This window comes from Anomaloglossus baeobatrachus, chromosome 8 (genome assembly GCF_048569485.1).
Source record: "Anomaloglossus baeobatrachus isolate aAnoBae1 chromosome 8, aAnoBae1.hap1, whole genome shotgun sequence".
Lineage (NCBI taxonomy): Eukaryota > Metazoa > Chordata > Amphibia > Anura > Aromobatidae > Anomaloglossus > Anomaloglossus baeobatrachus.
In genome coordinates this window covers 133,501,603-133,529,379 of record NC_134360.1, presented here as the reverse complement: position 1 = coordinate 133,529,379, position 27,777 = coordinate 133,501,603, and the positions used below count along the sequence as shown (strand labels likewise).

At 50.3% G+C, this 27,777-nt stretch overlaps 1 protein-coding gene across 1 annotated transcript in view; it reads right to left on the bottom strand.

Moving 5' to 3' along the window:
* Window positions 1-27,777, bottom strand: part of TPR (translocated promoter region, nuclear basket protein) — a 481,409-nt gene that overhangs the window by 88,109 nt on the left and 365,523 nt on the right. Inside the window, exons 38-44 of the mRNA XM_075322004.1 lie at window positions 27,573-27,718; window positions 27,275-27,349; window positions 16,620-16,814; window positions 16,401-16,535; window positions 2,545-2,632; window positions 2,223-2,401; window positions 1,754-1,822 (exon numbers count right to left, since the gene is read on the bottom strand). Of these exons, the coding sequence (XP_075178119.1) occupies window positions 1,754-1,822; window positions 2,223-2,401; window positions 2,545-2,632; window positions 16,401-16,535; window positions 16,620-16,814; window positions 27,275-27,349; window positions 27,573-27,718 (887 nt within the window). The remainder of the gene's footprint in view (window positions 1-1,753; window positions 1,823-2,222; window positions 2,402-2,544; window positions 2,633-16,400; window positions 16,536-16,619; window positions 16,815-27,274; window positions 27,350-27,572; window positions 27,719-27,777) is intronic.

Sequence of the window (27,777 nt, the reverse complement as noted above, 5' to 3'; positions counted from 1 at the left end):
AGATTCCCCCCGCTGAGACCCTGAACAATATGATGTCGAGGGAAATTCTAAGCGAGCCCGCTTAGTCGGTCTGGGGCTGGGGTCTAAGTCAGAACCCTCAGTCTGGGATGTATGAGATACCCCGGGAGGACATTGTTGGTCCAACTGAGGGGGGCCAGGGAACAATGATTCAACAGAGTCCCTTTGCTGAGATACCGGCCTGGACTGCAAGGCTTCTAGTATCTTAGTCATAGTCTCAGAGAGTTTTGCAAACTCCGTCCCCATCACTAGGACAGTGTCAACAGGTGGCTCCCCCTGGGCCCCTCTTAGCAGAGGCCCTGGCTGAAGAAGTGTCACAGGGCCGAACATTGCACACAATGAGGGTCAATGGAACCTGCCGGCAGCTGGGTCATACAAGCGACGCAAGCAGCATAATAAGCCTGTGCTTTGGCACCCCTGCCTTTTGTGGGCGCCATGCTATTGTTTTCCCTGAGTAACACACTAGGGTATATAGCCAGAATGAACTGTGCTCATACAGTGTAAAATATATACTATAAACAAATAATGTATCAATACACTACAGCACCATGGGGCTAGCACCACAGGTGCTGCTTACCATCCGCCTAAAGCGGTTATGAGGCCACCAGAGACCGTGTCTGGGTCTCCCAGGGTTAATCCCTCTCTGCAGCGTCGGAGGAGCTGACAGGAATGGCTGCGGCGTCCTGACGAGAGGAGGGAGCCGTGGGCGTGGCCGAGGTGCTCACACTGTGCACAGTGAGGGGGGTGGAGTATGGAAATCATACTCCAGCCCTCAGTGCTGCTCGTTCCGTGCAGCGTCCCGCCCTTCCCCTGCCTGTCAGGGCTGAGGGCGGGAGAAAGGGAAACTAGGCCGCAAGCAAGCCGGGGACTCGAGTATACGCGTGGCCGCCGTAAAAGCGCGGCCGACGCCGAAGTCCCCGGCGAACTACAAGTCCCAACCGCGCCGCAGTTTCCCATGGCAGCGGCGGTTAGCGCGGTAGCCCCTACATATAAACACACTCAGCGACGCTGAGTGTGTAATGGCACAGTTTAACCCGGTCAGCGCCGCGGTCCCCGGTGCACTAGCACACCCAGCAAAGCTGAGGTGTTGCCGTGCGCGGTCCCCACAGGGATACAGAGTACCTTCACGTAGCAGGGCCATGTCCCTAAACTGTACCCGGCTCCTATCCAGCAGGCTCCACAGGAGTTGTGGATGAAGCACGGTCTCAGTGCCTGGAGACCGATAGGATCCCACTTCACCCAGAGCCCTGAGGGGGATGGGGAAGGAAAGCAGCATGTGGGCTCCAGCCTCTGTACCCGTAATGGATACCTCAACCTTAACAACACCGCCGACAAGAGTGGGGTGAGAAGGGAGCTTGCTGGGGGCCCTATATGGGCCCACTTTTCTTCCAACCGACATAGTCAGCAGCTGCTGCTGACTAATCTGTGGAGCTGTGCTGTGCGTGTCTGACCTCCTTCGCACAAAGCAAAAAACTGAGGAGCCCGTGGGAGCACGGGGGGTGTATAGGCAGAAGGGGAGGGGCTTAACACTTTTGAGTGTAATACTTTGTGCGGCCTCCGGAGGCATAGCCTATACACCCAATTGTCTGGGTCTCCCAATAGAGCGACAAAGAAAAGAGGGTTACACACCTTCAAGTGTGGGCACGTAGTACAATATATCAGCAACCAAAACAGATTAGACTATAAATGAATCATTAAAAATCATTTCCAATTTAAATTGTAAAATTGTGCCTACCATGCCACCTAATCCAGGTGTAAGCTGAAGTCCACGGCCTACCGATTGTCTGCGGGCCATCGAAATTCGCTAAATGGAGGAAGAGGTTATATATGTGTTATATTTATTTCAGAAGACACAAAACAAGTAATCGCTTGTAAATTACTAGATTAGAGTACATTTGTCTTCTCTTAATTTAGGCATGCACCAAGAATTATCCAGTAAAGCTGACTGCACACAAGTACAAGTATCTGCTGGCAGCAAAGCCACAAAGCACTGCAGCACCTAAATGTACATGCCTGGATCAATTAGCCATCTATTGCTAAGATCTTGTATATGATATCTCAATTTAAAATAAAATAAAAAAAAAAAAAAAACCAACCCACACATTGTGTCGGCTTTAATTGAGAATTGTAATGGTCTATAACAAATAGGGATTGTCTAAAGTGGACACTACCCTTAAATATTCCAATTTTATTGTACATTCTACCTGAGCTGGTGGTCCAAGTTCTTGAGCAGGTGCATGTATAGTTAAACGGGGAGGAAGAGGATGTGGTGGTCTACGAGGTGACTGGGGAGGACGAGGACCTGGACGGTCAGAAGCAGAAGATGGTTGTTCCCTAGCTTCTTGTGAAAGTGAAGATTCAGAGGTTCCTGTTGACGCTTCACCTGTATACCAAGATTAAGGCAGCTACTAAGTACACAACGAGGATAACAGCCCATAATAAGTGTGCTACTGTTTGCAGGAACACTTGGAAAGTAAACTAATATATATAAATGTAAAAAAATATATAAATGTAAGATTCTATTACCACTTTGAGAGTCTGCAGGTCTTTGACCAACATCTCCAGTACTCATACTCTCCTCGTTCTCTGTGCCAGGATCAGTGCCTTCAGCACCCTGGAGAGAAATCAATGAATTACAAGTTAAAAATACATTTCCAAGCTGATGATTAGGACAGAGCAAAAATAAATATGTGCAAACAAAAACATATTTAGGTGGTCTAAAATATCAAGTGGTCTTATGTCACCACAGGTGAACTGTGATATGACATTTATATAAGCAGAGGAGCTGAACCACTTTACCAGTGAGTTATCATGGTGCGATGTGAAATTCTGCTAAGCTGCTTCTTAAGGACTATCTGTATTTCCAAAAACAACTACTTTGTCATTTAAGGGGTTCTCCCAGAACTGTTAAAAAAAATTGTATTTATTTTATATTTAAATGTGTATTATCTAAATACCTTTATTAAGCAAAGGTATGTTTATATAGTGCCCTCTGTCCGGATTGAAAAGAAGGCAGCTGCTATAAATCAGTGTGCACCGGTCCTATTTAGAGGACTCGCAGTAGGACAAGAAAGGAAGATATTGGTGTACTCACCGTACAATCTTTTTCTCTGAGCCTTCATTGGGGGACACCGGACCATGGGTGTATGCTGCTGTTGCCAGGAGGTTGACACTAGGCAAACTAAAGAAAGAAGTTGGCTCCTCCTCCAGAGTGTACACCCTGTGACTGACCAGGAACTAAGCCAGTTTAGTGTAAAAGTAGTAGGAGAAGCTATAGCTGCAAGGAATGTAAAGAATTCTAATCCAAACAGGGCCGGTGCTGTGTCTCCCAATGAAGGCATAGAGAAAAATATTTTACGGTGAGTACCCAAAAATATTCCTCTCTCTCTTGTCTTATTGGGGGACACAGGACCATGAGACATCCCAAAGCAGTCCCTGGGTGGGAACAAAACCATTAACAACTGGTAAGGTCAAGCAAACCAACTGACCATTAACTATAAAGCTAGTAACTGAAAACAGGGTCCATCTGAGTCAGAGGTGAGCCACCGCCGCCTGCAAAACCTGTCTCCCCAGGGCAGCATCCGCAGATGCCTGCGTATGTACTCTGTAGAACCTGGTGAATGTGTGGACGCTGGACCAGATAGCGGCTTTGCAAAATTGAGCTGCCGAAGCTTGATGGCGAACAGCCAAGGAAGCTCCCACCGCTCGGGTGGAATGAGCCTTCACCCCTCCCAAGAGGGTGAGGCCTTTGACCCTGTAAGCCTCTTGGATAGCGGATCTAATTCAACGGCCAATCCTGGATTTCAAGGCTGAAGCACCCTTCTTGTGCCCCTCTGGAAGTACAAAAAGTGCGTCCAATTTGCGAAACAGCGCGGTCCGAGAGATATAGATCCTCAGAACTCTGACAAGATCCAGATTACGCAGGGACTTCTCAAATGAATGAATCAGAGCATGGCAGAATGAAGGCAGGCAGATTTCTTTATTTAGATGAAAGGGAGAAACTACCTTTGGTAGGAAGGATGGTGAGGGCCGGAGAACAACCTTGTCCTGGTGAAAAACCAGGTAGGGAACCTGGCAGGAGAGGTTCCAGGAAAGTAAAGAGCGAGATTTCTCGCAGTGGTTCAAAAGGGGATTGCTGGAGGACTCCTAAAACCAGATTAAGGTCCCATAGATCTAAGGGCTGAGGATAGGGGAAAACCAGATTGGCTACCCCCTGAAGAAAGGTACAAATCTGCAACTGAGCCGCTAGCTGCTTCTGGGAAAAAAAAATGAAAGGGTGGAGACCTGTCCCTTGAGGGTACTGAGGGCTAGCCCCGAATCAGATCCCACCTGCAAAAAGGTCAGGATATTGGACAAGGAAAAGGTAAGCGGCAACTTTCCATGTTGTTCGCATCAGGAAAGAAACGATCTCCCAAGGTTCCATGATTAATGCGAGCCGAGGAGGGCTTAATAGCATTTATCATAGTTGAAATGACCTGGGGGGTAGACTGGTTCTGGCTAGGATCCAGGATTCAAGAGCCACGCCGTCATACGCAGCCGTGCGGAATTCTGGTGGCAAATCAGCCCCTGCGACAGAAGATCTGGGCGGTTAGGAAGCCGCCAGGGAGTGTCGCCTAGTAGCTGGACGAGTTCTGAGTACAAGACCCTCCTGGGCCAATCTGGAGCTACTAGTATCACCGAGACTCCCTCCGCCTTGACCTTCTTCATCACCCTTGGAATGAGGGGGAAGAGGAGGGAATATGTAAGGGAGACTAAACTGCGACCACGGCAGGACCATGGTGTCGGAGCCTATTGTGTGTAGGTCGCGGGATCGGGCTATGAAGACTTTGACGTTGTGGTGAGATGCTATGAAGTCCACGTCCGGAGGACACCACCTGTGACAGATCTGCTGGAACATCTAGTCGCGGAGTGACCCCTCTCCCGCTGCCAGACCTTGTCGGCTTAGGAAGTCCGCAGCCCAGTTCTCTACTCCTGGGATGTGAACCTCGGAGATCGAAGCGTGATTCTCTTCCCAACAGGTTCCTGTCCCACACCGAAAGGAGAGCCAGCTGAAGAGTACTAAGGTGAAACAGAGAACAGGACAGTTTTTATCACCGCCACCATCTTCCCTAAAATGCTCATCCCGAACCGCAGAGGTTAGCTTGCGCCGGAAAATCTGAATGCCCTGTCTCAGGGAGGTCCATTTCTCTACTTGTAGAAACACCCGGGATCGAGAAGTGTCTAGGACCATGTACAAAAAGACAAGACTTTGAGATGGAACTAGAGAGGACTTTTGGCGGTTGACAAGCCAGCCGAACTTCGAGAGAGTGTCCAAGCAGATATGCACACTCTCTGAGCAGGCAAGAAATGACTGTCCCTTTATGAGGAGGTCATCCACATACAGGATGGCTACAGTACCTCTGGGGTGAAGCACGGTCGTGACGGCTGCCATGACCTTGGAAGAGACCGGAGGCGCCGTGGCTAGGCCAAAGGGGAGAGCCTTAAATTGGAAGTGTTCGTCTCCAATTACGAACAGAAGGAACCTCTGGTGAGCTTTGCAGATTGGAATGTGCAAGTAGGCGTCTTGTATATAGATGGAGGCCAGGAATTCTCCCGGTTCTATGGACGCAACCACAGATCTTAGTGATTCCATGTGAAAGGGGAGAGTCCACACGGCCCTGTTTAGCCTCTTTAGGTCTAAAATAGGATGGGCCGAGCCGTCCTTTTTTGGGGACCACAAAAAGGTTTGAGTAAAAACCTGTGTAACGTTGTTCGGTGGGAACAAGTACAATGACGCCTGCATTGCCTAGTACCACGATAGCCTGAGACAAGGCCCAATTTTGGGCCACAGATTTGGGTAAGCGTGACTGCAGGAAATGTCTCGTAGGGAGAAAAGGTGAACTCTATTTTTTAACAGGTGGATACCAGTTCTCACACCCAGGCATTGTCTATGTAGTAAAGCCAGACGTCCTGGAAGAGGAGCAGTCGACCTCCTACAGTGGTCCGGGGATGCCTGGCGTCATGCTGAGGAGGAATGGTGAGAACGGGAACCACCGGACCTGGGCTGCCTAGGACGGGAGAGCCAGGTCGTGTCTTAAGAGGGTCCAGGCTTTTGGTCGTTGTGCAGGGAGGATTGCTCAGACTTTACGGATGGCTGAGAGGTAAAGTCCCAAAATGACCGAAAATGCCAGTGGACTCTCTTGCGAGATGCACGCTTTGGGTGCGGTTGTGGTAGAGAGGTGCTCTTGTTGAGGGTACGAATTGAGTAACCTAAAATACTTAATTCAGCCATTTCATAGACCCAAAAATGTGGTTTTGTTAATGTAATCTAACCATTTACAAATGTTTTTGTCTCCTACTAGCTCATATGAATATAGTCAGTGAATTTCCTTAATATAAAATGCTAGCTATGGATTCTCTCATCTCGGGAAAAGTTTTGGAAGAGCCTATCCCATCAGGCTGATGTCTCTCCGGCCTAGTCTGCTGAGCACTGGCAGTGACACGCGAAATGACGTCACATCTCAGAAACCAATGGACCCGACAAAACCGAAGCAGAAAGCGGCCGCTATTCAACCCATTATCCCAGAAGGCTTTTCCAAGTCTGTGCCACAAACTGTTCACATGAAGCCTCATCATGTTTTGTTCTTTTTTCTATCAAGAGCAAATTATCCAGGTTCACAAAGTGGCCCTAAGTAGACTAGCACTGACCAAGCATCCTCCTTTTTGTTTCATATCCGGAAAGAAGAACCATGGACAATTTCCAAATGTCCTTTTGTTTATTTTGTTTTTTAATTATGTGCTAATTTTAAAATAAGGTCTAGATTCAATTTTTCTTAATCAGGATAATGTGCCCTAATGAGAGTAATAACGCCAATTCTAATAGCCCCTGTAAATAATAGAGTTATGTTTAATAAATAAAAATAAGTACTTAAGGGGGAACTAAAGCCTATAGTGTTAAATTAAACAACAATCCCATAGAAAGCCCACATATACAGATATGGATATAATTAAAGTCCCAAATAATAAAATATATCTAAATGGGGAAAATTTTTAAATTTAAGGTTAATAATATTCACAGATATTTTATTAAGGGGGGACTGTGGAGGTCACTTGAGCTGTAGTATGTTTGTTTAAACGTAATAAGAATATCTGTGTATATAAATAATCAAAATGTAGTTGTATAATTATCTGTCTGTCTATGTAGCCATTGCACAGACCTATAGTATAATTCAAAGTTGTATAATCATGAAGGTGTTAACCAAAGATGAAGCGAGAATGTGAAGCTGTAAGAAGTGTTATCAGTAATGTTCACATAGAAGGAATGTACGGGAGAGCAGGAGTATGATGCGAGAAATCGGGGAGTGAAAGCACTCCTTGTTAGCTTCAAGGTTATTCATGCTTACGGTATAATTGGATCTATCTTATTAAACTAGGTCAGTTGGTGACGCTGGCTGAAAAGAGAGCATGTCTGTGTTCTTTGTCTTATATACATTGATATATATATATATATTGGCACCGATACACAGCTAATATGGCATCGTCTCTGGATATCCCAAATGAGGACTCCATTAGCAGTCTTCAACGCAAATTCCTCCCTTGACACGCTTACCCCCTGTTGTATCAGCAATGATTCTGTCGAGTGTTTCGCTGAAAAGGCGAAAACCATGAAAGGGTAACCCAGTTAGTGCATCTAAGAAATCACTATCTGCACTCCAGGCTTTAAGCCAGAGAAGCCGACGGATTACCACCGAATTGCTGGCCGCCATGGCTGTATAATTTGCAGAGTCTAGCAAAGCGTATATAAAAGGTATTTGGCAGCCATGGATATTTGGTCGGTCAGCTCAACCAACTCGGAAGGCAAACCTTCTGCATGGAGGCCTCTCAGTAAACTCTTACTACAAACGGAAAGAGCCTTGGTAACCCATACTGCAGAAAATGAGGGACAGATAGAGGAACCCGCCATCTCAAAAATAGACCGACCTAGAGCCTCAACGGTGCGGTCGTTGGTTTCTTTGACAGAGGCACTATCTGGAATGGAGAGTACTATGTGCTTGGCCAGTCGAGACACAGGAGGGTTGACAGCAGGGGACTCTGCCCAATCCTTTACTAGTTCCGGAGAGAACTGATAGAGAAGGGATAGACGTTGCTTGCCAGAAAATAGTTTTTCTGGGTGAACTCTTTGCTTGACCAGAATGGCGGTAAAGTCGGGAATATTACAAAAATTTAAGGGCTCGCTTAGGTTTTTTTTGAAGGAAACTGTTTTTGAAGCCACCGCAGGCGGATCTTCTTCCACCGATGAGTCTGGTTAACAGCTAAAGTTAAACTGTCGAGCATCTCCCAGGTATTGGATGTCTGCTCCGCGTCCAGTTCCAGGTCGGAGTCCGACTCTGAAGACATATCGCTGTAGGCAGACTGACGCAGAAGCGGACTGAGTGTCATCATGGAATGTGGATTGGCTGCATGTGTAGACCCGTTTCTGGATCTCTTCTGGATCCTAGTGGGGACTCTATCCTGAGCCTGGGGTGCTGGGTCGTTCTTGTCCTCCGAGGTACGTCCTGGTTCCCCGAGGCAGGTTGGAGAGCTGGTAGGTACTGTAAGGCCGAAACCAGAGACTGGGAGACTTTGGTTAGGTCAGCTACCAATTGTGAGAGGGAGAAGGCCACTCGGGTGGTGGCGCGAGAGTCCTCATCTGCGGCGGCAGGGAAGGGGGGGGGGGTGTCCTGGGATGCCACTGCGACATCGCAGTCCTGACACGGGGGGGATGACTGGCCTAAGGAGAATTTCCAATTGCAGGACACTATAAGTGGGGCCTGTGTCTTCCACGCTTTTGTATTACACATAATGCAAAGCGATGCAGTAATCTGCTAGCTTTCCTTAACATCTATGGAAGTTATAGCGTCTCCTAGTGCGGAGAAGGGCTACACTTCTGTATTATTTCAGTAAATAGCTGGAGCCTGTAGCACCAAGCCTCCTAAGCGAGGAGAGCTTACCCCATCCAGACCCTGGAGCAGAAAGCTGCTGGCTGTGTTCCCGGGGTAGAATAGGTGATTCTCCTAAGATGGCGCTGCTCTCGGCATATCCGCAGTTAGAGAGTTTCAAAGCGGGAAAACAACCCGCACAACTATCCTCCTGCAGAGCTGTGAGGAGCAGACCGACCCCTACCTTTGTGGGGGCGGAATTATCGGCCTGTATGCACGGAGGCCTTGTATTCCCAGCGTTGTGGAGAGCATAAGCTACCTCCACCTTGTGGGGGCGGGGCTTCCTACCGAGAGGCAGCGCGAGGACGACAGAGCAAGGGGGCGTGGCCAGTGGACGCGTTAGGCCGAAGCAAGGGACTAAATTAGTGCCTGGCCTGAAACGCTCTGGGGACAGTGCGACGCTGCAGCGCAGCAGTCGATGAAGCAGGGAGACTCTCTCCCCCGCCGGTCCAACACTGAACTGGACCTGCCTGGAAAGGATAATGCTCCCTACCTGCGTCCAGGGGGTCCGTTGGAAGCCACGCCGGCCGGGTAAGAACCTGGAGGGATGCAGACTTCGGCTCAGCTGCACCACGCAGCAAGTAGGCGGACGGCAGGCTTCATCTGGGTCCCGGAACTGCCAAATGTCGTCACTCTCGGCGCCGCTTGCCTAGAAGTGTGGCGACAGAAAGCCTAGGCGGACGTAAATATGGGGGGGGCTCTGGGCACCAGTTTGACGCAGAGCATAAATCGTCTGGCCACTTAGGAAGAGGGGAGACCTGGCGGCGAAGCCAACCTGTGACCCTCTTCCCGCATAGGGGTAGAGCAGGAGTGTGGGACATCCTGTCGCCCATCTGTGAAGAATGGAACAGAAGAGAGGTTAGTAGGCTAAAAAACGAGCCCAAACCGGGAAAAAAAAAAAATGAAAAAAAAGGCAAAAAGGGCCTGAGAACAGGCCCATGTCCACCTCCTAAGACACGACGCAAAAAACTGGCTTAGTTCCAGGTCAGTCACAGGGTATAAACTGCAGAGGAGGAGATAACTTTTTTTCTTTAGGTTGCCTTGTGTCAACCTCCTGGCAACAGCAGCATACACCCATGGTCCTGTGTCCCCCAATAAGGCGAGAGAGAAAGAACATATACTGGAGACATGCATCAGGTCACAGCAGCATGAACCTGACAGGACACAGCGTAGTGGACTAAAGGAGAAGATGAACACCTTTCTCCAGCTCACCGAAAATAAACATCCATCTCAGCCTGACAGTTTTAGTGCAGTGCACGAGGACCTTTGGCTCACACTTCCCGCAGCCCTTCCTAGGATGGCTGCACAATGCTAGGAAGAAGGCTGCCTTGTATAAAATCTGACAGAGGGCACTACATAAAGAATAGTTTTTTGCTAAAAAGATAATTTTGTTACTTACCGTAAATTCTTTTTCTTATAGTTCCGTATTGGGAGACCCAGACCATGGGTGTTTAGCTTCTGCCTCCGGAGGACACACAAAGTACTACACTTAAAAGTGTAGCTCCTCCCCCTGAGCTTATACACCCCCTGGTAGCCAGTCCTAGCCAGTTTAGTGCAAAAGCTGAAGGAGAATAGCCACCCACAAGTAGAACCGAGTAAGAACCGGAACAACCGGAGACTCTGTCCACGACAACAGCCGGTGATAACACACGGAACAAGAAAATTGCCAACAGGCAACAGGGAGGGAGCTGGGTCTCCCAATACGGAACTATAAGAAAAAGAATTTACGGTAAGTAACAAAATTCTCTTTCTTTATCGTTCCTTTGGGAGACCCAGACCATGGGACGTTCCAAAGCTGTCCCTGGGTGGGAATAAACAGAAAAAACTAAGAAGTAGGCGGAGCCTAACTTCACAAGTGGGCGACAGCCGCCTGAAGGATGCGTCTGCCCAAGCTCGCATCTGCCGAAGCATGAGCATGCACTTGGTAGTGCTTTGAAAAGGTATGCAGGCTAGTCCACGTGGCAGCCTGACAGACTTGTTGAGCCGTAGCCTGGTGCCTAAAAGCCCAAGAGGCACCGACAGCTCTGGTCGAGTGTGCTTTGATCCCCGGCGGGGGAGGCACCTGAGTACTCTGGTAGGCGTCCGAAATGGTCGATCTAATCCAACGGGCCAAGGTCGGCTTAGAAGCGCAGAGAGACCCTTGCGCCGCCCTGTGGTTAGCACAAAAAGAGAGGTGCACCGCCTGAGCGCAGCGGTGCGAGACACATAAATCCGGAGAGCACGCACCAAATCCAGAGTATGCAGCGCTTTCTCAAAGCGATGAACAGGGGCAGGACAGAAGGAAGGCAAGTAAATATCTTGGTTAAGGTGGAAGGGAGAGACCACCTTAGGAAGAAAGTCCGGGGTCGGACGGAGAACTACCTTGTCTTGGTGAAAAACTAAAAAAGGTGACTCCGAGGAGAGCGCAGCCAAATCAGAGACTCTCCTGAGAGAAGTTATGGCAACTAGAAAGGCCACCTTTTGAGAAAGACGATACAAAGAAACCTCCCTAAGGGTCTCGAAAGGGGGTTTCTGCAATACCGTGAGAACCAAGTTAAGGTCCCAGGGATCCAAGGGCCGCCGATAAGGCGGAATGATGTGAGACGCACCTTGCATGAAGGTGCGAACCTGAGCCAGCCGGGCGAGACGCCGCTGGAACAGCACTCATAGAGCTGAGACTTGTCCCTTGAGAGAGTTGAGGGACAGTCCTAGCTGCAGACCGGACTGTAAAAAAGATAGAAGGGTCGGCAACGAGAATGGCCAAGGAGAATGGCCGGAACAGCGACACCAGGACAGGAAAATTTTCCAAGTCCTGTGATAGATCTTGACGGAGGAAGACTTACGGGCCCAAGTCATAGTGGAGATGACTTCAGGAGGAATACCAGAAGCCGTCAAAATCCAGGACTCAAGAGCCATGCCGTCAATTTGAGTGCCGCAGAATTCGGGCGGAAAAACTGACCTTGCGAGAGCAGGTCTGGACGGTCCGGAAGATGCCACGGCATCTCCACGGACAGTTGGAGCAGGTCCGGATACCAAGCTCGCCTGGGCCAGTCCGGTGCAATGAGGATGACTCGACAGCCCTCCATTCTGATCTTGCGCAGGACTCTGGGCAAGAGAGCTAGAGGGGAAAACACGTAGGACAGACGAAACTGGGACCAGTCTTGAACCAGAGCGTCCGCGGCGAAGGCCTGAGGATCGTGGGAGCGAGCCACGTAAACCGGAACCTTGTTGTTGTGAGGGGATGCCATTAGGTCCACGTCCGGAGTGCCCCACTTGCGGCAGATTGACTGAAACACTGCCGGGTGCAGGGACCACTCGCCACCGTCCACGGATTGACGGCTGAGATAATCTGCCTCCCAGTTTTCTACGCCAGGGATGTGGACTGCGGATATGGAGGACTTGGAGTCCTCCGCCCATTGAAGAATGCGTTGGACCTCCAACATTGCCAGGCGGCTGTGTGTCCCGCCTCGGTGATTGATGTAGGCAACCGCTGTCGCGTTGTCTGACTGGACTCGAATGTGCCTGCCCGCCAACAGGTGGTGAAAGGCTAGGGGAGCTAGAAGCACAGTTCTGGTTTCCAGCACATTGATTGAAAGGGCTGACTCGGACGGAGTCCAAGTGCCGTGAGCTCTATGGTGGAGATGTACCGCTCCCCAGCCGGATAGGCTGGCATCCGGGGTGAGAATCACCCAGGACAGAGCCAGGAAGGAGCGCCCTTGGGACAGGGAGAGGGGTCGAAGCCACCACTGAAGGGAGCTCCTGGTCCGTGGCGACAGAGCCACTAACCTCTGTAAGGAGGAAGGCCGCTTGTCCCAACAGCGGAGAATGTCCAGCTGCAGAGGACGCAGATGGAACTTGGCAAAGGGAACCGCCTCCATGGAGGCCACCATTTGACCCAGCACCTGCATCAGGCGCCTGAGGGAATAACGGCGGGGCCTCAGGAGAGAGCGCACCGCTAGCCGGAGAGACTGCTGTTTGATTAAGGGCAACTTCACAAGTGCCGGCAAAGTCTCGAACTGCATCCCTAGGTACGTGAGACTCGGTCGGAGTCAGAGTGGATTTGGGAAGATTGACAAGCCACCCGAATTGGGCTAGGGTGGCGAGAGTGAGCGAAACACTCCGCTGACAGTCTGCGCTGGATGTACCCTTGACCAGAAGGTCGTCCAGATAAGGAAGCACTGCTAACCCCTGGAGGTGCAGGACCGCAATCACTGCCGCCATGACCTTGGTGAATACCCGAGGGGCCGTGGCTAACCCGAAGGGGAGAGCCACGAACTGGAAATGATCCTCTCCTATCGCAAAACGTAACCAACGCTGATGTGACACTGCGATTGGCACATGTAGATAGGCATCTCTGATGTCGATGGACGCCAGGAACTCCCCTTGGGTCATAGAGGCAATGACTGATCGCAGAGACTCCATGCGAAAATGCCGCACCCGGACATGCTTGTTGAGAAGCTTGAGATCCAGGATGGGCCGGAAGGTACCGTCCTTTTTTGGAACTAGGAAGAGATTTGAGTAAAAACCTCTGAACCGTTCCTGAGCGGGAACTGGGACAATCACTCCGTTTGCCTGCAAGGCTGCCACGGCCTGTGAGAAGGCGGCGGCCTTGGAGCAGGGGGGAGTTGAGAGAAAAAAATCTGTTTGGAGGGCTGGAAGAGAATTCTATCCTGTAGCCGTGAGATATGATGTCTCTCACCCACTGATCGGAGACTTGCTTTAACCAAACGTCGCCAAAGTGGGAGAGCCTGCCACCGACTAAGGACGTGGCTGGAGCGGGCCGAGAGTCATGAGGAAGCTGCCTTAGTGGCAGAACCTCCTGCGGTCTTCTGCGGACGCGCTTTTGGGCGCCAGTTGGATTTCTGATCCTTGGCTGAGTTAGCGGACGACCAGTTGGAGGAACGAAAGGAACGAAACCTCGATTGATTCCTACCCTGGGCGGGTTACCTGGTCTTGGTTTGTGGCATGGAAGTACTCTTCCCGCCAGTAGCTTCTTTAATGATTTCATCCAGCTGTTCACCAAACAGCCGTGAACCAGCAAAAGGGAGCCCAGCAAGAAACTTCTTGGAAGAAGCATCTGCCTTCCACTCTCGAAGCCACAAAATCCTGCGGATAACAAGAGAATTGGCTGAAGCCACCGCAGTGCGGTGAGCAGCCTCTAGCATGGCAGACATGGCATAAGATGAAAAAGCTGAAGCCTGAGCAGTTAAGGTAACCATCTCAGGCATAGATTCCTTGGTGAGGGAATGCATCTCCTCTAGAGAAGCAGAGATGGCTTTGAGAGCCCACACTGCTGCAAAAGTCGGGGAAAACGCGGCCCCCGCAGCTTCATACACAGATTTGGCCAGAAGGTCAATCTGACGGTCAGTGGAATCCTTAAGTGAGGTGCCGTCAGCCACCGACAACGGTCCGGGCTGAGAGCCTAGACACCGGAGGGTCTACCTTTGGGGAGTGAGACCACTCCTTGACCACCTCAGGTGGAAATGGAAACCGGTCATCAGAACCACGCTTTGGAAAGCGTTTGTCAGGGCAGGCCCTGGGTTTGGTCACAGCGGTCTGAAAACTGGAGTGGTTAAAGAACACACTCTTCACTCTCTTAGGCGAGGTAAACTGATGTTTTTCTGCCAAAGAGAGTTGCTCCTCTGACACTGGCGGATTGAGATCCAGCACAGAATTAATAGAAGTAATCAAATCACTAAGATCTGAGTCACCCTCAGAGAAATCAATGGGATACATAGCCTCCGAGCCCCCAGTGAGGGCATCCTCCTCATCTTGAGAGTCAGCTCTTGAGACAGAGCCGTGGGATGGGGAGGGGGAGGAAACCATGCGCCTTCTCTTAGAAGGACGGGGTCTGGGATCAGATGATGAATCCTCCGTGAGCTCCGATGGACGGAGGTCAGAGGATAGGAGTCCTCTGTCAAGAGTATTAGAGGCACCCTGTGAGGGAGGCTGATGCATATTCATCAAAGTCCTGGACAAAAGTCCCATGGACTCACAAATGACTGGGATATGGACCTAGAAAAGGACTCTACCCAGGCCGGGGGTTCGGTCACAGGTGCAGCAGCAGCCTGAGAGACCACTGGGGGTGAGACTCCAGGCTGTGGCACCGCCAAGTTAGAGCAACCATCACAGTGTGGATAAATGCTCGGCTCAGGCAGCAGGAGCTTACATGCAGTGCATGCAGAATAAAGCTTTGGAGCCTTGCTCCTTGTGTGAGACATGCTGCTGGAGTGGGGGCTTTGCAGAGAATGAACCCCAGGGAGAATATACAGAGGTCCACAACCGGAGACCGGCTGTGGCTTACCAGACCGCTGAGCGCGGTGTTGTGTGCCCTCCAGATCCCGAAGCCCGGTCCCCCAGTCGCAGCACCTCAGCAGAGATGCAGAATGCAGGATGTCCCAGAGCAGAGTGAACTCTGCCTGAGAAATGGCCGCCGGAGCGAAGAGAGGGGGGCAGGACTAGGGGCGTTCCTATAAAAGAGCGGGAACTGGAGGGCTATAGAGACCAGCAGGGAAGGAGGGACGCCCCAGCAGTGGGGAGTGTCCCTCCCCTGTGTAGAACGGCCGCCGGGAGGAGCCGAACCTGTCCCTCTGCATGAGTGACATGCGAGGGCAGGAAAATAAAACTAGGCCTCCGGCGAAGCCGGGGCCTAAATTTAAGCGGCGAGGCCGACAAGCAGGCACCATCGGCGCGGTTCTCAGGCAAAAGCTAGAGAACCCGCCGGAAAAGTTAAAACAATCACATATAGCATACTCTCCCCTTACAATAAAGAACCGGGACCCCCAACATAAACGTCTCAGGTACTTAGCTGCTGAGACGCAGGGCCATGTCCCTGGGGATGAGTGCTCCGGTCCAACAGAATCCTCAAGGGGCTGTGGATGGAGACCGGACTCCTGCCAGGCATGGAGACCGTGCTGGCTCCCACTTCAAGCCAGAGCCCAGAAGGGATGGTGAAGGAGCGCGGCATGTAAGGCTGCAGCTTTGTAAATCAACCTTAACAACACCGCCGACACAGTGGGGTGAGAAGGGACATGCCGGGAGTCCAGACATGGACCCGCTTTTCTTCAAACTCTTTCCAAAAGTCAAACAAATCAGATGAGAATGCATGTGTGGATGTATGCCTCCTGACACAAAGCAATAAACTGGCTAGGACTGGCTACCAGGGGGTGTATAAGCTCAGAGGGAGGAGCTACACTTTTAAGTGTAGTACTTTGTGTGTCCTCCGGAGGCAGAAGCTAAACACCCATGGTCTGGGTCTCCCAAAGGAACGATAAAGAAATAAAGGTTTTTATCAACATGTTTAATATTTAAAAGCATTTTATTGAATTACATTTCTCAAAGAACCTTTTTAAGGTAAACCCATGTACAAGGTGATCTGAAGCGATTCATCTCACTCTTCTTGAGCTTTTCTGCATAAATTTAAAATTAAGAATGAGTACTATATACCGCAGCATCTTCTCCTTCATAGGTGTCATTGCCATCAGCGCTACCATCTTCACCATTACTCTCATCGCCTTCTTCACCCATACCACCATCATCATCTTCATCATCTTCCTCATCCTCGTCATATCCCTGTATGTCCTAGAAAAAACATTAACAAACAGAAATTAGGAAAACCGCAAGCCTTTTTACGTGGACTTGTGAAATGCAGAATGTACAGATTACCTCTTGATCGCCTTCATTTTCATCTTCTTCCTCTTCTTCATCACTTTCTATGACAATAATATCATCACGCTTCGTTACAGCATCCTGAGAAGACTGCACAGTTTGTGCTGGCTCCGAAGCCTGTGTTGAATTAGCCATAACTGGGGGCAAGGACTCCTCACTGTCATGTATTTGAGGGTATTCCAAACTAGCAGACTTCCAAAGGAAAGAGAAAAATTACTTCCAGAATGCAATTGCTTGGCTTTAAAGCCAGTGTGGCCAACTAGTCCATACTGGAGCAATGAAAACCACACATGCTTGCTTCAAGTTATTGTAAGTCAATTAATGTAACATGGTTCCTAAACTGGTCCTAAAATGGTTCCTAAACGCTATATTCTGGGCAGAGCATGATGTATAATGAATGCCAATGGCAGTGGTACATGACAGCAAATCCAGAGAAGAGGAGGAGATGGGGGTGAAGAACTAGAGGCAGACACACATTATGCTGCTATGACATGACAGATACAGTTCTCCATAGAATTTCATAAGCAGCAACTGCCAACTCTTTTCTAATGGGAAAGTCTGCGTTCACTAAGGAAAGACATCACCAGTGAATTCAGACATTTCATAATGATTGAGGGGAAGTAAAGAAGTAAATTCCTCTGATAAATTTCAATGTGTCTTATTTTCATGAGTAAAATAATATCTATTTATAATATTTAATATATATATATATATATATATATATATATATATATATATATATATATATATATATATATATCTATATTATACACACACACACACAGCATACATACATACATACATTATATATATATATATATATATATATATTATATATATATATATATATATATATATATATATATATATATATATATATATATATATATATATATATATATATATATATATATATATATATATATATATATATACACACACACACGTAACTGTCAAATGGTGGCTCTTAGCCAATAACAGGGATCATTAGTGCAGCAGTTTTCTTTATCTTGGTAGCACTTTTTTTTTTTTCATGCAGCTCTTCACTTACTTCTCTCCAGTTTAAAGGGAACTTGTCAGGTGCAATATGCACTCAGAACCGCAAGCAATTTTGGGTGCATACTGCTAATCCCTGCCTAACCGTTCCAGCATCTAGTTGCAAACAAAGATCTTTAGAAAAAGTATTTTTTAAAGATCCTTTATGATATGCCAACGAGGCCAGGGGCTAGTCCCAAGGGCGCTAGTTCCTGCGCTCCTACAGCCCTCTTAGCATGTTAGCTGGCCACAGGGGTGAGCTAGCATGCTATTTAATGCCCATTGCCCTGTGTTATCAGCAGTAATGCACGTACCTGTGTCCATTGTCACCACTTCAGAACACTGGGCTTAGGGTCAGTGCGCATGATCAGAAGTCCCAGCACTATGAAATGGGTGTACGCGACCCGGCCTCAAAAGTTCAGTGTGCATGACCAGAAGTGCTGGGACTTTTGCTCCTCCGTACTGACCCTAAGCCCAGCGTTCTGAAGAGGTGACAACTGCACAGGTGGTTGGGCATTAAATAGCATGTTAGCACGCTCCTGTAAACATATGTTTGTTTTTTCTAATAGAAAGCAAATTTAGAATGCCCCAATTGCTCAGGTCCTCAACATTGGAGTTGAAGAATCATAAGACCAGACCAACCAGATTCCTCTGACAGTTTCCCAGTGTTCAGTTTTTGTTTTGTTTTTTAAAGGGAAGGTATCGTCAAAAAAAAAATAAATAAAAATAGAAAAAATGTAAAGTAATAATGTTTAAATGTTTTGTTTAAATATTATTATTTTTTTTTTAATTGTGCAAAATATAAAAAAAAAAAAAAATAAAAAGTTTGATATTTTCCACTGTTAAACACTAGGGGGAGCAGCTTCTGAAATCCTACTGAATTTAAAAAGCTCAGATTACAGCCTGCTGTAAAGTGGGCGGAGTCTGCTCTCCTGTGTGTGGTGGCACGCCTCCCCCCTCCTAATCTGAGTGTTTACAACAGATAACAGAGAATGACATGCAAGGACATAGTGCACAGCCATTTTCCTGGTGACCAGAAATGTCTAAAGTGTCACCAAGGACAGCAGGAGTATCACACAGGATAGGATTAGATACACAGCTCAGCAGACAGTATCACACACAGGATAGGATTAGATACACAGCTCAGCAGACTATCACACAGGATAGGATAAGCTGGGTTCAAACTAAGCGACAGCGACAACGACGTCGCTGTTACGTCACCATTTTCGGTGACGTAACAGCGACCTTGTAAGTCGCTGTTATGATCGCTGCTTAGCTGTCAAACACAGCAGAAGCAGCGATCATAACGTCGCTGTGCTACATGTGCAGAGAGCAGGGAGCCGGGCTTAGCGCTGGCTCCTTGCTCTCCTAGGTACAGTACACATCGGGTTAATTAACCCGATGTGTGCTGCAGCTACATGTCACAGTGCAGAGAGCAGGGAGCCGCGCGCACTGCTTAGCGCTGGCTCCTTGCTCTCCTTGCTACAGTATACATCGGGTTAATTAACCCGATGTGTGCTGCAGCTACATGTCACAGTGCAGAGAGCAGGGAGCCGCGCGCACTGCTTAGCGCTGGCTCCTTGCTCTCCTTGCTACAGTATACATCGGGTTAATTAACCCGATGTGTGCTGCAGCTACATGTCACAGTGCAGAGAGCAGGGAGCCGCGCGCTCTGCTTAGCGCTGGCTCCTTGCTCTCCTTGCTACAGTATACATCGGGTTAATTACCCGATGCGTACTGCAGTCACATGTGCACAGAGCAGGAGCCGGCACTGGCAGCAAGAGCGGAGGCTGGTAACGAAGGTAAATATCGGGTAACCAGGGAAAGGTCTTCCCTTGGTTACCCGATGTTTACGCTGGTTACAGCTTACCGCAGCTGCCAGTGCCGGCTCCTGCTCGCTTCATTTCGTCGCTCTCTCGCTGTCACACACAGCGATGTGTGTGTCACAGCGGGAGAGTGACGACCAAAAAATGAAGCTGGACATTCAGCAACGACCGGCGACCTCACAGCAGGGGCCAGGTCGTTGCTGGATGTCACACACAGCGACAGCGACGGGACGTCGCTGCAACGTCACAGAAAATGGTGACGTAGCAGCGATGTCGTTGTCGCTGTGTGGGACACCAGCTTTAGATACACAACTGTGCAGACAGTATCACACAGGATAGGATTAGATACACGGCTCTGAAGACAGTATCACACAGGATAGGATTAGATACACAGCTGTGCACACAGTATCACACAGGATAGGATTAGATACATGGCTCTGCAGACAGTATTACCGGTACACACACAGGTACTCACATGCAGTGGCGCGTGCGTGCACACACACATACACAATCACCCCTGATGGGGACCTTGTGCCACACACACACACACACACACAATCACCCCTGATGGGGACCTTGTGCCACACACACACAATCACCCCTGATGGGGACCTTGTGCCACACACACACAATCACCCCTGATGGGGACCTTGTGCCACACACACACACCCCTGATGGGGACCTTGTGCAACACACACACACACAAACACACAATCACCCCTGATGGGGTCCTTGTGCATCACACACAATCAATCACCCCTGATGGGGACCTTGTGCCACACACACACAATCACCCCTGATGGGGACCTTGTGCCACACACACACACACACACACACACACACCTTTCACATCATTCCTCTCTGTGACCTCCGGTGGGCGCTCCAGGCAGCTGTGCTGCATGCCATCCTCCCCTGCGTCTGGCCGACATTTCACACATCCGATCGCATACACTCACACATCCGATCGCATACACTCACACACACTCACGATATCGCACATACCTGTACAATCGCGCGCACACACTCACAACATCCGGAGATACCACATGCTTCCCATGTGATCCTCTCGCAGGTCCTGGAAGCTCACTGCACAGCATCGCAAGCGCCGACACACACTCACAATCACCCCTGATGGGGCAGCGGGCAGAGCGGGGACTTGGGAGAACGGAGGGAGGGGGGTGTCATTGGAGACGGTAACGGCGGGGGGGGGGGGGGGGGCGTCATTAGCTGGGGCAGAGCAGGGGCTGGGGAGAACGGAGGGATGGGATGTCATCGGAGACAGTAACGAGGGGGGGCGGCTCGTACTCACACATCCTGGCGGGTGACAGGGGTAAAGTGGAGAAAACAGCACACGCTGTGAGCTCCACAATGATGGCGCTGAACTCCTCCCTCTGTTGTGTTCTGGACAGCCCAGGGGGCGCGTCCAGGTCACAGCAGACGCCCACTGTAACGTATGGCAAGGGGTCGGAGCCCGACTATCAGAGTCTATGCACAGGGGCTGCCATAAAGGATGAAGTTACTGTCGTTACACAGACAGCAAATCCAGCATGGCAGCCCCCAGTGCCTCCAGTAAAAAGAGAATTTTGTTTACTTACCGTAAATTCTTTTTCTTATAGTTACGACATGGGAGACCCAGACCATGGGTGTATAGCTTCTGCCTCCGGAGGACACACAAAGTACTACACTAAAAAGTGTAGCTCCTCACTCCTAGCATATACACCCCCTGGATAACCAAATATAGCCAGTTTAGTGCAAAAGCTGAAGGAGGACATCCACCCACAAGTAGAGAGAGCAAAACCCGGAACAACCGGAACCTCTGTCTACAACAACAGCCGGTGAAAACACACAGAACAAGAAAACTGCCAACAGGCAACAGGGAGGGTGCTGGGTCTCCCATGTCGGAACTATAAGAAAAAGAATTTACGGTAAGTAAACAAAATTCTCTTTTTCTTCATCGTTCCTTATGGGAGACCCAGACCATGGGACGTTCCAAAGCAGTCCATGGGTGGGAATAAACAGAAAACTGAGAAGTAGGCGAAACCTAACTTCAAAAATGGGCGACAGCCGCCTGAAGGATGCGCCTGCCCAAGCTCGCATCTGCCGAAGCATGAGCATGCACTTGGTAGTGCTTCGAAAAGGTATGCAGACTGGACCAAGTGGCAGCCTGACAGACCTGCTGAGCCGTAGCCTGGTGCCTGAAAGCCCAAGAGGCACCGACAGCTCTGGTCGAGTGTGCCTTGATCCCCGGCGGGGGAGGCACCTGAGTACACTGGTAGGCATCGGATATGGTCGACCTAATCCAACGAGCTAGGGTCGGCTTAGAAGCCGAGAGGCCCTTACGCTGACCAGTGGTCAGCACAAAGAGAGAGGTGCACCGCCTAAAAGCAGCGGTGCGAGACACATAGATCCGGAGCGCCGCACCAGATACAGAGTATGCAACGCTTTTTCAAAGCGATGAACAGGAGCCGGACAAAAGGAAGGCAGGGAAATATCCTGGTTAAGGTGGAAAGGAGATACCACCTTAGGAAGAAAGTCCGGAGACGGACGAAGAACCACCTTGTCTTGGTGAAAAACCAAACCAAAAAAGGTGACTCCGAGGAGAGCGCAGCCAAATCAGAGACTCTCCTGAGGGAAGTTATGGCCACTAGAAAGACCACTTTCTGTGAAAGACGAGAAAGAAACCTCCCTAAGTGGCTCAAAAGGGGGTTTCTGCAAGGCCGTGAGGACCAGATTAAGGTCCCAGGGATCCAGAGGCCGCCGGTAAGGCGGAATGATGTGAGATGCGCCCTGCATGAAGGTGCGCACCTGAGCCAGCCGGGCGATACGCCGCTGGAACAACACTGACAGAGCCGAGACCTGTCCCTTGAGGGAATTGAGGGATAGTCCTAGCTGCAGACCAGACTGCAGGAAGGACAGAAGGGTCGGCAGGGAAAAAGGCCAAGGGGCATGGCCGGAAGAACGACACCAGGACAGGAAAATTCTCCAAGTCCTGTGGTAAATTTTGGCAGAGGAAGACTTCCGAGCCTGAGTCATAGTGGAGATGACTTCGGGAGGAATGTCGGAAGCCGTCAGGATCCAGGACTCAAGAGCCACGCCGTCAATCTGAGAGCTGCAGAATTATGGCGGAAAAACGGACCTTGTGAGAGAAGGTCTGGACGGTCCGGGAGATGCCACGGCACCTCTACGGACAGACGGAGCAGGTCTGGGTACCAAGCTCGCCTGGGCCAGTCTGGAGCAATGAGTATGACCCGACGGCCCTCCATTCTGATCTTGCGCAGGACTCTGGGCAAGAGAACTAGAGGGGGAAACACGTAAGACAGACGGAACTGGTACCAATCCTGAACCAGCGCGTCCGCTGCAAAGGCCTGAGGATCGTGGGAGCGAGCCACGTAAACCGGGACCTTGTTGTTGTGCCGGGATGCTATTAGATCCACTTCCGGAGTTCCCCACTTGCGGCAGATCGACCGGAACACTGCCGGATGCAGAGCCCACTCGGCGTTGTCCACGGTTTGACAGCTGAGATAATCTGCCTCCCAGTTTTCTACGCCTGGGATGTGGACTGCGGATATGATGGACTTGGAGTCCTCCGTCCACTGAAGGATGCGTTGAACCTCCAACATTGCCAGGCGGCTGCGAGTCTCGCCCTGGTGATTGATGTAGGCAACTGCTGTCGCGTTGTCTGACTGGACTCGAATGTGCTTGCCCGCCAACAGGTGGTGAAAGGCTACGAGAGCTAAGAGCACAGGTCTGATTTCCAGCACATTGATCGAGAGGGCTGATTCGGACGGAGTCCAAGTGCCCTGTGCTCAGTGGTGGAGAAATACTGCTCCCCAGCCGGATAGACTGGCATCCGTGGTGAGAATCACCCAGGACGGGATCAGGAAGGAGCGTCCCTGAGACAAAGAGAGGGGCCGAAGCCACCACTGAAGAGAGCTCCTGGTCTGTGGCGACAGAGCCACCAACCTGTGCAAGGAAGAAGTCCGCTTGTCCCAACAGCGGAGAATGTCCAGCTGCAGAGGACGCAGATGGAACTGGGCAAAGGGAACCGCTTCCATTGACGCCACCATCTGACCCAGCACCTGCATGAGGTGCCTGATGGAATGACGGCGGGGCCTCAACAGAGAGCGCACCGCCAGATGGAGGGACTGCTGTTTGACTAAGGGCAGCTTCACAAGTGCCGGCAGAGTCTCGAATTGCATCCCTAGGTACGTGAGTTCTTGGGTCGGGGTCAAAGTGGACTTGGGCAGATTGACAAGCCACCCGAATTGAACAAGCGTGGCGAGAGTGAGCGAGACACTCCGCTGACAGTCTGCGCTGGATGAAGCCTTGACAAGAAGGTCGTCCAGGTAAGGAATCACTGCCAACCCCTGGAGGTGCAGAACCGCAACCACTGCTGCCATGACCTTGGTAAAAACTCGAGGGGCCGTGGCTAACCCGAAGGGGAGAGCCACGAATTGGAAATGTTCCTCTCCGATTGCAAAACGTAGCCAACGCTGGTGTGAAACTGCAATTGGCACATGCAGATAGGCATCTCTGATGTCGATGGATGCCAGGAAATCTCCTTGGGTCATTGAGGCAATGACTGATCGCAGAGACTCCATGCGAAAGTGCCGCACCTGAACATGCTTGTTGAGAAGCTTGAGATCCAGGATGGGCCGGAAGGAACCGTCCTTTTTGAGGACTAGGAAGAGATTTGAGTAAAAACCTCTGAACCGTTCCCTGGCGGGAACCGGTACAATCACTCCGCTGGCCTGCAAGGATGCCACGGCCTGAGAGAAGGCGGCGGCCTTGGAGCAGGGGGGAGTTGACAGAAAAAAATCTGTTTGGCGGGCTGGAAGAGAACTCTATCCTGTAGCCGTGGGAGATGATATCCCGCACCCACTGATCGGAGACGTGTTGAAACCACACGTCGCCAAAGTGGGAGAGCCTGCCACCGACCAAGGACGTTGCTGGCTCGGCCAGATAGTCAAGAGGAGGCTGCCTTGGTGGCAGCAGCTCTTGCGGACTTTTGTGGACGCGGCTTCTTGCGCCAGGTGGGCTTCTGGTCCTTGGCTGAGTTAGTGGACGAGGCCGAGGGCTTAGAGGACGACCAGTTAGAGGAACGAAAGGAACGAAACCTCGACTGGTTCCTGCCCTGGACAGGTTTCCTGGTTTTAGTCTGTGGCAAGGAAGTACTCTTCCCGCCAGTAGCCTCCTTAATTATTTCATCCAGTTGTTCACCGAACAGCCTGGACCCAGCAAATGGGAGCCCAGCAAGGTACTTCTTTGAGGAAGCATCTGCCCTCCACTGTCGAAGCCACAAGATCCTGCGGATAGCGAGGGAATTAGCGGAGGCCACCGCAGTGCGGTGAGAGGCCTCCAGCATGGCAGACATGGCGTAGGCTGAAAAGGCTGAAGCCTGGGAAGTTAAGGCAACCAATTCAGGCATAGAGTCCCTAGTGAGGGAATGCATCTCCTCTAGGGAAGCAGAGATGGCTTTGAGAGCCCACACTGCTGCAAAGGATGGGGAGAACAAGGCCCCTGCCGCCTCATAGACAGACTTGGCCAGGAGGTCAACCTGGCGGTCAGTGGGATCCTTAAGTGAGGTGCCATCAGCCACAGATACAACTGTCCGGGCTGAGAGTCTAGACACCGGAAGGTCTACCTTTGGTGAGTGAGCCCACTCCTTGACCACCTCTGGTGGAAAAGGATAACGGTCGTCAGAACCACGCTTTGGGAAGCGTTTGTCAGGACAGGCTCTGGGCTTGGACACAGTGGCTTGAAAACTGGAGTGGTTAAAGAACACACTCCTTGTTCTCTTAGGCAAGGTAAACTGGTGCTTTTCTGCCAGAGAGGGTTGCTCCTCTGATGCTGGCGGATTGAGGTCCAGTACAGAATTAATGGACGCAATCAAATCACTCACATCTGCATCACCCTCGGTCAGATCAATGGGGCACATGGAGGTAGCGTCCGAGCCCCCAGTAAAGATATCCTCCTCGTCCTGCGGGTCGGCTCGTGAATCGGAGCCGCGGGACGAGGAAGGAGAGGGATCCCTGCGTCTCCTCTTAGGAGGACGGGGTCTGGGAGCAGATGAAGAATCCTCTGTGAGCTCTGCAGAGCGAGCCGAAGCAGGAGAGGTGCCCTGAAAAGGGGGCTGATGCAAGGTTAGCAGAGTCCGGGACAGCTGTCCCATGGAGTCGGCGAAGGACTGGGAGATAGATTTAGAAAACACCTCTACCCAAGCCGGGGGTTCAGCCACCGGGGCCGGAGCAGCCGGAGGGTCCACTGGGGAGACTCCAGGCTAAGACACCACCATGTTAGAGAAGGCATCACAATGAGGATATGTGCTCGGTTCAGGCAGTACGAGCTTACATGCAGTGCATATTGAGTACAGGCTTGCAGCCTTGCTCCTAGTGTGAGACATGCTGCTGAGGTGGAGGCTCTGCAGTAAAGAACACACTCCTTCAGAATGACCCCCAGAGAGTGTATAAGAAAGTCCACAACCAGAGGTTGTGGCTTACCAGACCGTTTTGTGTGCCCTCCGGATTCCACAGCTCGGACCCCCAGACAGATTGCAGAGATGCAGCAGCCAGCGCCGATCAGTGTGAGAACGCTGATAAAATGGTGCCGGAGTGAGGAGGGAGGGCGGGGCCTAGTCCAAGAGCAGGAACCGGAGGGCCAAGGGGATATACAGGGGAGGGGAACCTCTCCTCAGAGAGGAGTGTCCTCCCCTGAGCTGAACGGCCGGTGGGCGGCGCCGCACTGTCCCTCTGCATGACTGACATGCAGGGGCAGTGAAAACGAAACTAGGCCGCAGCCGAAACCGGGGCCTAAATTTTACAATGCGGACGGTGCTCAGGCACCCTCGGCACGGTTCTCAGGTGAAAACCAGAGAACCGGCTGGAAATGTCACAAATGGTACAAAACACACTCTCCCCAACATTAAAGTACAAGGGACCCCCCTGACAATAACGTCTCAATACTTAGCTTGTGAGACGTAGGGCCAGGTCCCTGAGGGATGAGTGCTCCGTCCGGCAGGGTCCTGAAAGGGCTGCGGATGGAGACCGGTCTCCTGCAAAGCAGTGAGAACCGTGCTGGCTCCCACTTCAAGCCAGAGCCCGAGGGATGGTGACGGAGCGCGGCATGTAAGGCTCCAGCCTTGAAATCAACCTTAACAACAACACCGCCGACACAGTGGGGTGAGAAGGGACATGCCAGGAGTCCAGCTTGGACCCGCTTTTCTTCCAACTCTTTAAAATGAAAATCAGATGAGAATGCATGAATGTGGATGTGTGCCTCCTGAACACAAAGCATTGAACTGGCTATATTTGGTTATCCAGGGGGTGTATATGCTAGGAGGGAGGAGCTACACTTTTTAGTGTAGTACTTTGTGTGTCCTCCGGAGGCAGAAGCTATACACCCATGGTCTGGGTCTCCCATAAGGAACGATGAAGAAAATAAGAATTACATAAAAACTAAATAAGCTGCGATTTTCATTTTGTATTAGAAATACTTGATTTCATAATCACTATTTTTAATACAAAAATAAAAAACCGCGACACCTTCCTTTTAAGAGCCTGAATGGCTGGTTTGGTCACATGCTTCTTTAAGTGGCATTCTGAGAACAGGAGACCTGTGCGGACTGAGGATCGTGGCAGTTGCCGGTGCAGGAGAACCTGTAATACTTCTATATTAGTGATTGGCACAAAAGGGATGTCCTAAATAAATTTGTTAAATTAAACTGGGCAACCACTTGAAGCATGCAAACAAATCTGAATGAATTAAGGGGCAGTGACAAAACAAGATTACTACCTGTGTAAGAGTATCTTGGGATTCCTGGTCAAATGAGTGTGATTCGGCCTCAGGAATATCTTCCCCCACAACATCCTCAAAAGAAAAAAATCCAAAATTGGGCATTAATTTAATGGGGATGCCCTTTAAACAGTTACAAAAAAGGCTCAGTGTGTTTACAAGTAAGACCTTCCAATGTGATGTAGGGTTTTTTCCAATTATACACACTGGATTTTAAGATACATAAAATGAAGCGGTGGTTTGTAGGATACTTTAATACAGAGAGATGGTCAAATGCAGAAATAATCATAGAGCAAACCTCTAGTTCAACTCGTTGCAAAGTCCTCAGCTTTTTGTTGACAGGCAAATCTGGCTCTTCCATGGGCTGTTCGGCAGTCTCTATCAAGCTTTCTTCCCCTTCTTCCCGCTGACGTTTTGACATGGAAGAACTTGGAGTTGCTGAAACTGTAAAGGTGATTTAGCTTTAGGGAAATGTAAGTGCAGCTATATAAAAGAATGTTCTC